This window comes from Geotrypetes seraphini, chromosome 8 (genome assembly GCF_902459505.1).
Source record: "Geotrypetes seraphini chromosome 8, aGeoSer1.1, whole genome shotgun sequence".
Taxonomy (NCBI): domain Eukaryota; kingdom Metazoa; phylum Chordata; class Amphibia; order Gymnophiona; family Dermophiidae; genus Geotrypetes; species Geotrypetes seraphini.
The window spans coordinates 128,907,039-128,921,958 of NC_047091.1; the positions used below are offsets into that span (position 1 = coordinate 128,907,039).

General features: G+C 48.4%; 1 protein-coding gene across 2 annotated transcripts in view; it reads left to right on the forward strand.

The window, feature by feature from the left end:
- The window catches only part of MLEC (malectin), a 58,322-nt gene that overhangs the window by 21,742 nt on the left and 21,660 nt on the right, over positions 1 to 14,920 (forward strand). For both annotated transcript variants that reach the window (XM_033955566.1, XM_033955567.1), the window contains exon 2: positions 14,647 to 14,825. In XM_033955566.1, coding sequence (XP_033811457.1) covers positions 14,647 to 14,825 — 179 coding nt within the window. The remainder of the gene's footprint in view (positions 1 to 14,646; positions 14,826 to 14,920) is intronic.

Here is a 14,920-nt window from a genome sequence, read left to right on the forward strand (position 1 = left end):
AAAGTCCCTCATTTCTGCATGGATATGGTGAGCTCAGTGTTAGCGTCAGTGGTGCCGGGGAAGATTCTTGCCTCCCTGGATCTGACATAGGCATTTCTCCACACTTCTATTTTCATGGACCACCGGAAGTATCTGTGGTTCCATGTTCTGGGACAACATTTCCAGTGTGCGGTGTTGTCCTTTGAATTGGCGACGGAACCCCAAACCTTCACCAAAGTGATGGTGGTGGTGGCAGCCCATCTCCGCACCCTGGGTGTCCTGGTTCACCTGTATCTGGTTGATTAGAGTTCCTGCATTGTCTGAGGGGTGTCAGGCTGCCCATCAGGTGGTACAGTTGCTGCAACGCATGGGCTGGGTGATCAACTTCAGGAAGAGTCACCCCGAGCCCACCCAGGATTTGGAGTACCTGGGAATTCGATTTCACATGAGTCAGAACAAAGAGTTTTGCCCCCGTGTCCCATCACTGGTCCCAACAGCATGGCAGTACCTCCATGTTCTGGAGACCATGGTGGCAATGATCAATGTGGTCCTTAGGCCAGAGCCCTTCTGCATCTGCTGTAGGAAGCTCTTCTTTTGCGCTTGAATCCACAGTGGGACCTGTTACGTACACCCCTGCCCAGTATGTAGATTGCACACAACAGTCTAGCATGGTGGTTGTGTCGTCTCTTGCTGTCCCGGGGACTTCCCTCCGGATTTCAGATTGGGTGATCCTGTCTACGTATGTGAGTCTCAAAGGCTGGGAGCAGTGTACATGACTCAGTGGGGGGGCCTCAGTGCAAGTGGTCGATCAATCGCCTGGAACTGCAGTCAATTTGGCTGGCCCTTCTCCACTTCGAGGGCCGTCTCCATCATTGAGCCATCCATGTATTCTCGGACAATGCCATGGTGGTGGCTTATGTCAATCGATTGGAGGGGGGGCACGAGAAGTCTCTCTCTGAGCGTGGAGGCTCAGCTGCTATTTTGGTGGGCGGAGATGCACCTTGTGGCACTGTCTGGTGCACGTGGCAGGAATGGACAATGTTCAGACTCTCAGTCGTCAGAAGCTGGACCCTGGAGAGATCCCTCTGACACAGTCCATTCAGTTGCATAGTAGATCAGTAGGGGTGCCCCACATTCAACCTCATGGCAACTGTGGCCAACAAGAAAGCCGATCGGTTCTTCAGTTGTTGAGAGTCTGGCAGCGAAGGCCTGGATGCTCTGGTTCAGCCCTGGCCCTGTGAAGGTTTTCTTTATGTCTTCCCTCTGTGGTCCATGATAGGGCTTCTGTTGAGGCGGATTGGGTCTGGTGATTCTGGTGGCTCCCGATTGGCTGAGGCAGCCGTGGTATGCCGACTTGGTTTGGCTCCAGCAGGATTGGGGGCTCCAGCTACCTTGCTATTCTCGCCTTCTCACACAGGGTCCGATTGCGATGCAGGTTCTGGACCACTTTAGACTTATGGCATGGCTCATAAGTGCGGCCTTTTTTTAGTTCAATCTTTAATAAGTTTTAACATCTTACAAAGAAATGCAACACAAATATATTATAAACATATGTAAACATGTAGCAAGAAATTTTAACAGTCATGTCATTATCTATCCATCCCTCCCTCCCTAACCCAAACCCTCACCCTACCCCCCACCCTACCATCTTCCCATTTCACTGGCAGGTCAATCATACGATCACACATACTGCTTAATAAAACCTTCTAAGGGGCTCCAAGCATCCTTAAATGAGGCTATATTCCCAGACCTTTCATCTAAGTTAGCTTCATATCTATAAAAGAGACATACTGTCTCCCACCAAAAATGAAAATTCAAAAGTGTGAAGTCTTTCCAGTTCTTAACTATTGATTGCATTGCCACTCCAGACAGTATCAAGAATAGCTTATTTTTATTAGCTGTCAGTAAGGTCCCTGAAGTTGCACGTATTCCACCTATTGCTAAACTATATGAAAAAGTATACAAATTTCCAATATATTCTGTATTTTATCCCACATTTCTTTCCAGAATGTTTGAACCAGTGGGCAATAAAACAAAAGATGGTCAAATGTACCCACTTCCTTTTTATGCTCCAACATGCATTAGATTTATTAGCATCCAACTTTTGTGACTTGGCCGGTATTCACAATGTTCTATGGAGTACAAAGTAAAGGGTTTGTCATAATGAAGCAAAAGCCATGTCCTTTGAATCCATATCCTCTTCCAATTTTCAGGTGGGCTAGAACATTGCAGTTTTCTGGATCAAATAGACTGAAGTCCAGAAAGAGGTTTCTTAAATAGATGTGAGCATTGTAGTTTATACCAGCTTGAAGCTTCATAACTTTGAATCCCCACAATATAGCACATATTAAGCGAACTTGGTTGTTCCTTTAAAGTGTGAAGCGATGGAAAGCCAGCATTAATAGCATGTTAAAGCTGTAGCCCAGGGGTGCCCCAATACATCGATCGCTCAGGCAACTCCAGTCGATCACAGAGCCAGGTTCCCTTCCCTTCTTTTTTTTCCCCCTCCTGACTGGCCCGCCTCTTGAACACTGGCCAATCAGAGTACGGGCAGGGCGGAGTGAAGGTCGGTGGGGGATGAAGCTTTAGTGCACTACAGGAGAAAGAAGCCTGTTGAGGTAAGAGCCGAGGACTTAGTGCTGCCCATTTTGAATCGATTCACTTCGGGTGAATCGAAACGATTTAAAAAAAAAAAAAACAAAAAACAAAAATTGACCTCCCAATTCTGTGACTGACTCTCCCCCCTCGACCCCTAAAGCAGAATCGGCAGCGCTGCCTCTTGCTGGCTGGCTGGCCGCCGCCGCTTCTGCTTTAGAGGGCGAGGGGAGAGGGTCATTTGGGAAGTCAGCTCGTTCAGTCCCCGCCGCGCCCCGCCGCCCTCCGGGCCCCCCAGACTGTTGCTGCTGGTGAGGAGGAAGAGAAGTGAGGAAGGGAGAAGTAGGAGTAGATGGGCTTGTGCGGGTCGTCGGTCGGCTTTAGGTAGCAATTGAGAGGTGCTGGTTGTGGAGCCGCTGGCCGGGGATATGTTGATGTAGTCGGCACAGGGCAGCTTGCCCTTGTTGCTCTCCACGGAGAGTTTGGGGTTGGCTCCGTTGGTCCACATCTTGCCGTAGCCCTCGGGCGAGCAACTGCCGCTGGGTGACATTCGGCTTTCTCCCTGGCCTCCCGGTACTTTAACAATTCTTGCAGGTTGCCATAGGCCTCAGGAGCTGTCTTCCCTCTGCCGCGGTCTCACCCCTCCTCTGAGTCAGAGGCAGGATCGGGCAGAGGGAAGACAGCTCCTGAGGCCTATGGCAACCTGCAAGGAATTAGGTAAATGGATGTGGGAGGGCAGGGAGGAACATGCAGGCCTTCAGGGGGTAATGTGCAGGCCTTCGGGGGGGGGCAGGGGCAGGCCTTCAGGGAGGACAGTGCAGGCCTTCAAGGGGTAGTGCTGGCCTTCAGGGGTGGAGTGCAAGCCTTTGGGGGAGGGTGGCCCTGGTGTAGAAGTACATGGAGGGAGGGAGGGAAGGGGGGTTCAAAGAGACATGCATATGCCGGATTTTGGGGGGAAGAAATAATGGGTCTAAAAACAGAGGAGTGGGAGAGAGATGGTGGATTTATGGAGGGAACGAACAGAAAGGGAGAGAAGTTGGACACAAGGGATGGTGTGGAGGGGGGTTAGAGATACTGGATAGGAGGGTAGTTGGGAAAAGAAAGGGAGGGATGGTGGACCCTGGGGTGGTGGGGAAGGAGGGAGAGATGCTGGATGAAAGGGTAGTTGAGAAAAAGTGCATTTGTGGATGGAGATGAAAAAAAGGAAAGATGCCAGACTTCCAGGGGAGGGAAGGGAAACGAAAGGGGAGGACAGAGATAGAAGAATGAAGAAGGAGACCCTGGCAAGCAAGTTATCAGAAGACAACCAGAGCCTGGGACCAACAAGAGTTGGAACAAACAAAGGTAGGAAAAATGATTTTATTTTCAATTTAGTTTTGAGAAGTTATATCTGCTGTTTATATTTTGCACTATGGCCCCCTTTTATTAAACCGCAATAGCGGTTTTTAGTGCAGGGAGCCTATGAGCATTGAGAGCAGCGCAGAGCATTCAGCGCAGCTCCCTGCGCTAAAAACCGCTATCATGGTTTAGTAAAAAGGGAGAGGGTATATTTGTCTATTTTTGTATAGTTGTTACTGAAGTGACATTGCATAAAGTCATCTGCCTTGATCTCTTTGAAAAAAAACCCAGAATATAAATGATAATTAACATTTTCTCTGCATACAGTGTGATTTGTGTTTTTTAAAATTTTATTGTTGGTGGATCATTTTGACTTGGTCATTTTAAAAGTAGCTCGCAAGCCAAAAAAGTGTGGGCACCCCTGCTGAAGCCATTTATTGCAATGCAAAGTTCTGTTGTAATATCTTAAGACACCAAATTTCCTTGACTCATCACATCTTGCAAGGTTCTAATTCCTGCTTGCATCCAGATTTTCCAAAGGATCATAGAACCATTGATGGTAATTACAGGGTTCAGAGCAAAAAAACAAGAAAAAAACTGCAGATCAAAATGTACAAGATGCAGGCTATGTTTATTTGTACCAAATATTAATGCAGTTACTGATATCACCTTACTACAAACCAAGGGACCCAACACGGTCCGTGTTTCAGAGAACACACCTTCTTCAGGGGTCCATGGTTGTTAAGGTTTAAGATAAACTGCAATGAGAATGATATAAAACAAAAGCCTGTGTGAATGAAATGCAAGCCGCATTGCACTGTCGGCTTGCATTTCATTCACACAGGCTTTTGTTTTATACCATTCTCATTGCAGTTTATCTTAAACCTTAACAACCATGGACTCCTGAAGGTGTGTTCTCTGAAACACAGACGGTGTTGGGTCCCTTGGTTTGTAGTAAGGTGATATCAGTAACTGCATTAATATTTGGTACAAATAAACATAGCCTGCATCTTGTACATTTTGATCTGCAGTTTTTTCTTGTTTTTTGCTCTTGCCTACTGTACTGCAGATTTTGTTGGATCTGTTTGTTGTGAATTACTGGGTTCAGCCATAGGGATATTTGTGTAGAGCAGGGGTTCCCACACTTTTTTGGCTTGCGAGCTACTTTTAAAATGACCAAGTCAAAATGATCCACCAACAATAAATTTTAAAAAACACAAAGAATACTGTATGCAGAGAAAATGTTAATTATCATTTGTATTCGGGGTTTTTATCAGAGGTCAAGGCAGATGACTTTAAAATATGCAATGTCACCTCAGTAACAACTATACAAAAATAGATAAATATACCCCCTCCCCTTTTACTAAACTGCAATAGTAGTTTTTAGCACAGGAAGCTGCGCTGAATGACCTGTGCTGCTCTCGATGCTCATAGGCTCTCTGTGCTTAAAACCGCTATTGCGGTTTAGTAAAAGGGGGCCATAGTGCAAAATATAGACAGCAGATATAAATTCTCAAAACGGACACATTTTGATCACTAAATTGAAAAAATCATTTTTCCTACCTTTTTTGTCTGGTGATTTCATGAGTCTCTGGTTGCACTTCCTTCATCTTTAAAGCCAATATTTCTTTCTTTCTGCCTTTCTTTCTCTCTCCCCCCAGCCCCGATTCTTTCCCTACCCCCAAGCCATCAATGTGATTTTTCTCTGCTGCTTCCCCGAGCCAGACCTGGCACGTACAAGCGCCGGGCCCCCAAGACTTCACTTCCGATGTCAATTCTAACATCGGGGAGGAAGTTCCAGGCCAACCAGGCAGCGATTGGCTGGCCCAGAACTTCCTCTCTGACATCAGAATTGACGTCGGAGGTGAAGTTTTTTTAAGTCCGGCGCTTGTACGTGCCAGGTCTGGCTTGGAGAAACAGCAGGGAGAAAAAGATCGCAAAGGCAACGCGATATACTCACGTTGCCTTTGCGATCTACTGGTCAATCGCGATCGACCATTTGGGCACCCCTTGTGTAGAGTTTTTGAAAGGAGTACCGTATTTTCTTGCATATAACGCACGCGTTATAGGTGTTTTTTACGTACCGCGCATACCCTTGCACATTATACGCGTGAGCGCGTTGTACAAATTTTTTTTTACATAGTTCCCCCCCGACGTCCGATTCACCCCCCCCTGCAGGATCGCTCGCACCCCCACCCCGAAGGACCGCTCGCACGCACTCCCACCCGCACCCTGAAGGACCGCTCGCACCCCCACAGCCTCCCGACCCCCCCACCATCATGTAGAAGCTCCTACCGGTATCCTGCTGCTTCTTCTTGGCGGTCCCGACACCCGACACGATCGGGGCAAGAAGGAGCTCAAGCCCTCTTGCCCCAGCCAACCGCGGCACCCCCGACACGATCGGGGTAAGAGGGAGCTCAAGCCCTCTTGCCCCAGCCAACCGCGGCACCCCGACACGATCGGGGCAAGCTCCCTTGCCCCCCCGACTACCCGACACGATCGGGGCAAAAGGGAGCCCAAACCTTCTTGCCCCGCCGACTCCCCAACTCCCCGACAATATCGGGCCAGGAGGGAGCCCAAGTCCTCCTGGCCCTGGCGACCCCCCCCCCCGCTAGTTGTTCGGGCCAGGAGGGAGCCCAAATCCTCCTGGCCACGGCGACCCCCTACCCCCACCCCGCACTACATTACGGGCAGGAGGGATCCCAGGCCCTCCTGCCCTCGACGCAAACCCCCCTCCCCCCAACGACCGCCCCCCCAAGAACCTCCAACCGCCCCCCCAGCTGACCCGCGACCCCCCTGGCTGACCCCCACGACACCCACACCCCCCTTCCCCGTACCTTTGTGTAGTTGGCCGGACAGACGAGAGTCAAACTCGCCTGTCCGGCAGGCAGCCAACGACGGAATGAGGCCGGATTGGCCCATCCGTCCCAAAGCTCCGCCTACTGGTGGGGCCTAAGGCGCCTGGGCCAATCAGAATAGGCCCGGGAGCCTTAGGTCCCACCTGGGGGCGGGGCCTGAGGCACATGGGCCCAACCCGACCATGTGCCCAAGGCCCCGCCCCCAGGAGGGACCTAAGGCTCCCGGGCCTGTTCTGATTGGCCCAGGCGCCTTAGGCCCCACCAGTAGGCGGAGCTTTGGGACGGATGGGCCAATCCGGCCTCATTCCGTCGTTGGCTGCCTGCCGGACAGGCGGGTTTGGCTCCCGTCTGTCTGGCCAACTACACAAAGGTACGGGGAAGGGGGGTGGGGGTGTCGTGGGGGTCGGCCAGGGGGGTCGCGGGTCGGCTGGGGGGGCGGTCGGAGGTTCTTGGGGGGGGTGGTCGTTGGGGGGAGGGGGTTTCCGTCGAGGGCAGGAGGGCCTGGGATCCCTCCTGCCCGTAATGTAGTGCGGGGTGGGGGTAGGGGGTCGCCGTGGCCAGGAGGGTTTGGGCTCCCTCCTGGCCCGAACAACTAGGGGGGGGGTCGCCAGGGCCTAGGAGGACTTGGGCTCCCTCCTGGCCCGATATTGTTGGGGAGTCGGCGGGGCAAGCGGGCTTGGGCTCCCTTTTGCCCCGATCGTGTCGGGGAGTCGGGGGAGCAAGAGGGCTTGAGCTCCCTCTTGCCCCGATCCTGTCGGGGGTGCCGCGGTTGGCTGGGGCAAGAGGGCTTGAGCTCCCTCTTGCCCCGATCGTGTCTTGGGAGTCAAGTCCGCCAAGAGGAAGCAGCAGGACACCGGTAGGAGCTTCTACATGATGGGGGGTCGGGAGGCTGTGGGGGTGCGAGCGGTCCTTCAGGGTGGGTGCGTGTGGGAGTGCATGCGAGCGGTCCTTCGGGGTGGGGGTGCGAGCGGTCCTGCGGGGGGGGGGGTGAATCGGACGTCGGGGGGGGGGCATCAGGCTTTCAGGGTGGGGACAGGACTTCAAGGGGGAGAGGAGAGTCGGGGCGGGCGAAAGGAGAGTCGGGGTGGCCAGAGGAGAGTCGGGGCGGGCAAAAGGAGAGTCGGGGTGGCCAGAGGAGAGTCGGGGCGGGCGAAAGGAGAGTCGGGCAGCATGCGCGGTATACAGGTGTGCGCGGTTTATAAAAATTTCTGTACATAAATTTGTGTTTTTCGCGTGCTATACCCGTGTGCGCGTTTTACACGGGTGCGCGTTATCTATGTGAAAATACGGTAATAAGCAAATCATCCAAAAACAACAAAGCTTGCCATGTAGACTTAAAAATTTCATTGTTTCTATTACTACTATTTATTATTTCTTTCCCTAGCAACAGCAGCAGATGAATCCAGAGACCAATGGGATAGCTCACATCTACCAGCAGGCGGAGATAGAGAAACTGATTAACAGGTGGTCCTATTGGCTGGCACTCCTCCTGTTTATCCAGTATTCTCTATCTCCCAGCAGGAAAAAGTCGCTATTCAACTAGCTCCTGAATTCTGGCTGTGGCTGGAACTTTATTTTCTCCTGTTGAGGTTTCTCTTCAGCGAGACTGCCATTCTGTTTCTCCTGTTGAGGTTTCTCTTCAGTGAGTTGGCAGTGCTATTTCTCCTGTTGAGATTTTCTCTTCAGTGAGACAGGGGTGTCCGGCTGAACGGTGCCAGCTTTAGGGGTTACACCAGGTCCCTGCCTCACCCTCCCTCCAGTGATAGAGGGTCTGACTGGGTCTCAATATTTTTCTTCTTTCCCTTCTGTAGCGCTGAAAGGCGTATGCAGCGCTGTACATTTTAACATGCAATAGACAGTCCCTGCTCAGAAGAGCTTACAATCTAATTTAGACAGGATATAACATAACATCGTACTTATAAACCACATAACTGTAAGTTTAATGCGGTGAACAAGAGATTTAAAATAACATAACCTAAGGATGATTTAAATTAGTTCGCTAAATATTTTGAAAAAAGATGAGTTTTCAATTGAGTTTTAAAGTGCTTGTAAGAGCAAGCACTACGCAAAAGTGGCCTAAATTCCCTGTCATAGAAAGTAGCCTGAAATGCTAGTGTATGTTCCAAGGATTTCTTGCTCTTACAACCTTGAGTAGACGGAAAATTAAACAATGCATGTGATTCTCTCCTATGTTTATGGAATGCTATGAGAAATCTATCGGTCATATAGTTTGGAGCAATACCATATGCAACTTTGTAACAAAGATAACCCAGCTTAAACAAAACACGCCTCCACTGGAAGCCAATGCAACTCACGGTAGAAAGGAGTCACATGATCATATTTCTTTAGACCAGGGGTGCCCACACTTTTTGGGCTTGCGAGCTACTTTTAAAATGACCAAGTCAAAATGATCTACCAACAATAAAATAATTTTTAAAAACTCCACAAAGCACACTGAAAGGCAGAGAAAATGTTAATTATCATTCATATTCTGGGTTTTTATCAAAGAGGTCAAGGCAATGTCACCTCAATAACAGCCATACAAAAATAGACAAATATACCCCCTCCCTTTTTACTAAACCACATAGCAGTTTTTAGCGCAGGGAGCTGCGCTGAATGCCCCACGTTGCTCTCGACGCTCATAGGCTCCCTGCGCTAAAAACCGCTATTGCGGTTTAGTAAAAAGGAGCCCTAGTGCAAAATATAGACAGCAGATATAAATTCTCAAAACGGACACATTTTGATCACTAAATTGAAAATAAAATCATTTTTCCTACTTTTGTTGTCTGGTGATTTCATGAGTCTCTGATTGCACTTTCTTCTTATGATTTCTTCTCACTTCACTCTGGCTGCACTTCTTCTTCTGACATCTTCTGACTTCAGCCCACTCCTACATCCAAAATTTCTTCCCTTCTTTCAGCCTCCTATATGCTTTCTCTCCTCCAGACCTCATTCTCCCCCCAACTTTTTCTTTCTTTCTCCCTGCCCCCTTCTTTCTTTCTCCCTGTCTCCTGTTCTTTCTTTCTCTTTCTCTCCATGCTCACTTTCTTTCTGTCTCCCTGTTCCCTCTTTCTTTCTATTTCCCTTCTTACTTTGTCTCCCTGCCCTCCCTTCTTTCTGTCTCCCTGCCTGCCCCCTTTGTTTCTTTCTCCCTGCCCTCCCTCAAGCCACTAGGTTTGCCACCGCTACCGGGAAACAGGCCTCCAAGCCACCACTGCCCCAAGCTTTCCTTGCAGAAGCCTTGCGCTGACCAGGGTTCCGCTCCCCTTCAATTCTGATGTGGGAGAGGACGTTCCGGGCCAGCCAGGCAGCAATTGGCTGGCCCAGAAATTCCTCTACGATGTCAGAATTGATGTCGGGGAAAGGAATGCTGGTCAGCACGAGGCTTCTGCAGGCCCAAATCTCCGGACGCCCAGGGCCAAGGAAAAGAAAAAGCTAGTCTATAAATCCTTCCATGAGAGCTGTTCCAGTCTCCTTTCAGCATGGCACTTACAAAAATGCGTAGCGACCCCCCCCCCCTCTTCAACTTCCCAGTTTCAGGCTCAAGATGCCAGAGCACCAGCAGTTCTTGCATTTTTGGGCGGAGCACCTCCTGCTCCCGACCGCCTTTCTCCAGTCTGGCGGCTCTGTCGATTCTGCCAGGGGCAGCCGGCGCTCAGCTTTCCAGTGTCGTGACTTCCCTAGACCTCCCTCCCACCTTCTCCCAAAGGAAGTGACATCATCCCCCAGTCTATCAAAGATTGTCTACAGGAGAAAGCAAGAGAGGGAAGATGGATTTTGGCAGTCGGGCAAGGAAGGGCGCAGCGAGAATGGGTGTGCATGAAGTGATGACCGGTGGGGAACCTCAGGAAGAGGAAGGCTGATCGGCCGGTTGATCGGAACGGCAACATGAGTCTATCATGGAACCTGGGATGGTCTCCGCGATCGACTCGCGTTGCCTTCCCGATCGACCGGTCGATCGCGATCGACGTATTGGGCACCCCTGCTTTAGACCATAAATTAATTTGACTCCTGTATTTTGAATCAGTCTAAGCCAGCCATCTCTTTCTTGGTACATGTCAAATAGACAATGTTACAATTGTTGAGAAGACTTATAAGTAACAACTGAACTAAAAGTTTAAAGGCCGGAAACTCAAAATATGATTTTATGGTACGCAGCTTCCACAATGTGTAATAACCCTTTTGCACCACAGCATCTACTTGCTTTTTCATGGTCAAGTGTTGATCTATAACAACTCCCAACATTTTAATTGTTGGATTGATCTTATAGAGCAGGGGTGTCCAACCTTTTGACTTCCCTGGGCCGCATTGGCTGATAAAAATGTTTCTGGGGCCGCACAAACGCTGCAGCAAGACAGAAACAACTGAAAAGGTTACTTTATTGGTTTCCCTTGTATTCGAGCAAGATGTTAATGCTATATTCATGATGCTACTTGAAAGAGTCCAGAGAAGGGCGACTAAGATGGTTAAGAAGCTGGAGGAGTTGCCATATAGTGAAAGATTAGAGAAACTGGGCCTTTTCTCCCTTGAACAGAGGAGATTGAGAGGGGACATGATCAAAACATTCAAGGTACTGAAGGGAATAGACTTAGTAGATAAGGACAGGTTGTTCACCCTCTCCAAGGTAGGGAGAACGAGAGGGCACTCTCTAAAATTGAAAGGGGATAGATTCTGTACGAATGTAAGAAAGTTCTTCTTCACTCAGAGAGTGGTAAAAAACTGGAACCCTCTTCCGGAGTCTGTCGTAGGGGAAAACACCCGCCAGGGATTCAAGACAAAGTTAGACAAGTTCCTGCTGAACCAGAAGTATGCAGGTAGGGCTAGTCTCAGTTAGGGCGCTGGTCTTTGACCAAGGGCCGCCGTGTGAGTGGACTGCATGATGGACCACTGGTCTGACCCAACAGCGGCAATTCTTATGTTCTTATGTATTATTGGAATTCACAAGTATTGTTCTATGGTAAAAAAGTTTGGATGTTTTCCGACTTACTCGCCAAACACTAGATAGAAGAAAATTATTTCTTGCAATGAGATCCGAGGCACTGAGTATTGGTGCCTCATTCCTTTTGGCATATACATGCAAGTGTATGATTAAGTACTTGGGAATGAAATATGTCTTCTAAGCACCAGAACAACTTGGATATGAAGAAGCTGGTGATGTGAATGTTTGGGAGAGATTAAGAACTGCTCTTATGGATATTGGGACCTTCCGTTAAGCCTTTTTCTTATTCTTTTGGGGTCTTAAATATGATTCTCTTCTCTTTACCAAGATCTGTCCTCCTTGTTATTGGAGTCTAAGAAAGATAGCAATTTTTATGTTGATTGAAGATTTCTTTAATTATTTGATTTCCTTTTTGTATTTCTTGTGCTCGACTTTAAGAATAAATGGGAAATTCACGTGGGATCCCTACGAGGGTCGAGTTAAGGAACTAGGTCATTAGCACTCAGACTTTATGAGGTGGGTCAGTAGAGTGGGCAGACTTGATGGGCTGTAGCCCTTTTCTGCCGTCATCTTTCTATGTTTCTAAGAAGTTTATCTTGTTGAATTTGTTAAATTTCAATAAAAATAATTTTTTTTAAAAAAAAAGGAAATGTACGGGAGCCAATGAAACAATTTGAGGAGAGGGGTAATGTAAGAATAGCGGCTCTCACAGAATATGAGTCACACAGCATCATTTTGAATATATTGAAGAGGTGAGAGACGGGCGTGCAGGAGGCCCAAGAGAAGTACGTTTTAGAAGTCTAAGCGCGAGGTGATGAGAGTGTGGACAAGGGTTTTGGTCGTGTGTTCAGAGAGAAAAGGATGGATTTTGGTAATGTTATAGAGGAGGAAGCGACAGGATTTGGCAGTCTGTTGGGTCTGAACAGAGGAGGAGAGAGAGGAATCAAAGATCACCCCAAGGTTGCAAGCTGACGAGACAGGGAGGAGGATAGTGTTATCCATAGAGATAGAGAACGGTGAGAGTGGGGAGGCGGGTTTGGGAGGAAAGATAAGGAGTTCAGATTTAGCCATATACATGGAACTCGTATACCTATCAAATGATTAAGATGGAGCAGTGACATGAACGTACGGCCTTGACTAGCCGGGGGATATTCTTTGACGGTGATTGTCATGTTGCTTCACAGCAAACGAAAGTCCACAGTGGCGGCCTATGCGAAGGCTTGGAGGTATCAACAGGCCGGGTGCACCCTGAGACAGGTGGACCCTTCTGTTTCATCAATTCCTTGGGTCCTGGAGTTTCTGTAGGATGGCCTGAAGAAAGGTCTAGCAGTAGCTTCGCTCTGAGTACAGATTGCTGGTCTTTAATGTATGAGCCCTCCTTCCCTGAGGGGCTCATTGGCAGTTCATCCAGATGTGGTTCATTTTCTGTGGGGTGTACTGTGACTAAGGCCTCCCTTGCGCTTTCCCTGTCCAAAATGGAACCTTAATCTGGTTCTTCACTCTCTGGCTCATCTTCCATATGAGCCTCTAGAACAGGTGTCTTATGGATTTCACGATCAAGATGGTCTTCCTGCTGGCTATTACCTCAGTCTACAAGGTTTCGGACCTTCAGGATCTCTCCTGCAGGGATCCCTTTCTGCGTATTATGGATTCCGCTGTGATGATGTGTGCTGTTCTTTCTTTTCTTCCGAAAGTGGTTTTCACTTGCCATGTGAATCAGGAAGTCTGGCTTCCTGCTTTTTGCTTCCTCTGGTTCGAGGGAGCAGGACCAGGTGTTGCGATTCTTGGATGTGCACAGAAATTTATTGCAGTATCTGGAGATCACCAACGAGTTTTGACTCTCTGACCACTTGTTTGTTTTGGCAGGTCCTGCCCGCAGAGAGAAGCCAGCTTCTAAGGCTACTATTTCCAGGTGGATTTGCATGGCCATTTCTGTGGCTTGCATGGTGGCTGGAAAGAAGCCCCTCTTCAGGGTATGGGCTCATTCAACCAGAGGTGTTTCATCCTCTTGGGCAAAGTCGTTGGCTGTTTCTTTGGATGAGATTTGTAGGGCTGCTACCTGGTCCTCCTTGCATACATTCTTGTGGCAGCGGGCTCATTGGTCCCCTAAATTTTCAGGACTGCTCTGTTACGTCCCACTGGTCTTGGAATAAAGTGGGATTGTACAAGAATAAAAGATTAGTTTCTTACCTCTGCTAATCTTCTTTCTTGTAAATCCACACTTTATTCCAGGAACTCGCCCTATACTTGCTGATTCACTGATTATTTGCCTTTCCAAGTACTGGTAGGCTGGATTTCTATTTTCTGACCAGCCTTTATAAGAGTGCCATCAGAATTGGTATAGCACTTAGTTTGAGGCCTAGTTCAGGTGCCACCTTCTGACAGTGCAGGCTTTGTCTCCCTTTAGCACTGTTTTGTTGTTCTGGTTTCCAAAGTTTCATAACCTGTTATTTTGTTTTTCATTGTTGCATTTGTTACTATGAGCAGAATTGATTTAATTGCCGGGGAGTTTCCCTGTTCCCCTCTCTCTTGTTATTATCCTCTACAGATGACCCTGGCTGCTTTAAGACTGACTGATAAGCTGAGGAGCATGCACAGTGATGAGGTATGAGGGGGAGGGGTTAAAGCCTCTGAAGTTTTGAGGCTTCCTACAGATCCTGGCAGGTAGACAGAAATAATCCACTGGTCCCAGAATAAAGTGTGGATTTACAACAAAGGTAAAAACCTAATCTTTTGTTAGATGTTTCTTATACCATATTTATCTTGTGAAGGATACAGTTGGGTATTATGTGTTTGAAGATAGCAGATTAGTTTGGGGCCACTTTTAAAGTAGATAATGAAGAGATATCTGTTGTGTAAAATAGCTGAGTTTGGGAAATTTGCATGAATAGGAAGGTTCTAATAACACTGCTGCTTTTTTTTTCCACTTGGAACCAGCCTCTGACTATGGTCTGAAGCTGCCAATTCTGCGTGCTAATCCAGAGGATCAGATCCTGTACCAAACAGAGCGTTACAGTGAGGAAAGCTTTGGCTATGAGATCCCAATCAAAGAGGAGGGAGACTACGTCCTAGTGATAAAATTTGCTGAGGTCTATTTTGCACAGTCTCAGCAGAAGGTGAGTTGATGACACAGAAGCTGACAGCACAGCCACTCCACAGCTCTCAAGTCTAAAAGTAGTAGCTTGGGGGAGGAAATGCAAGAGTAATTGTG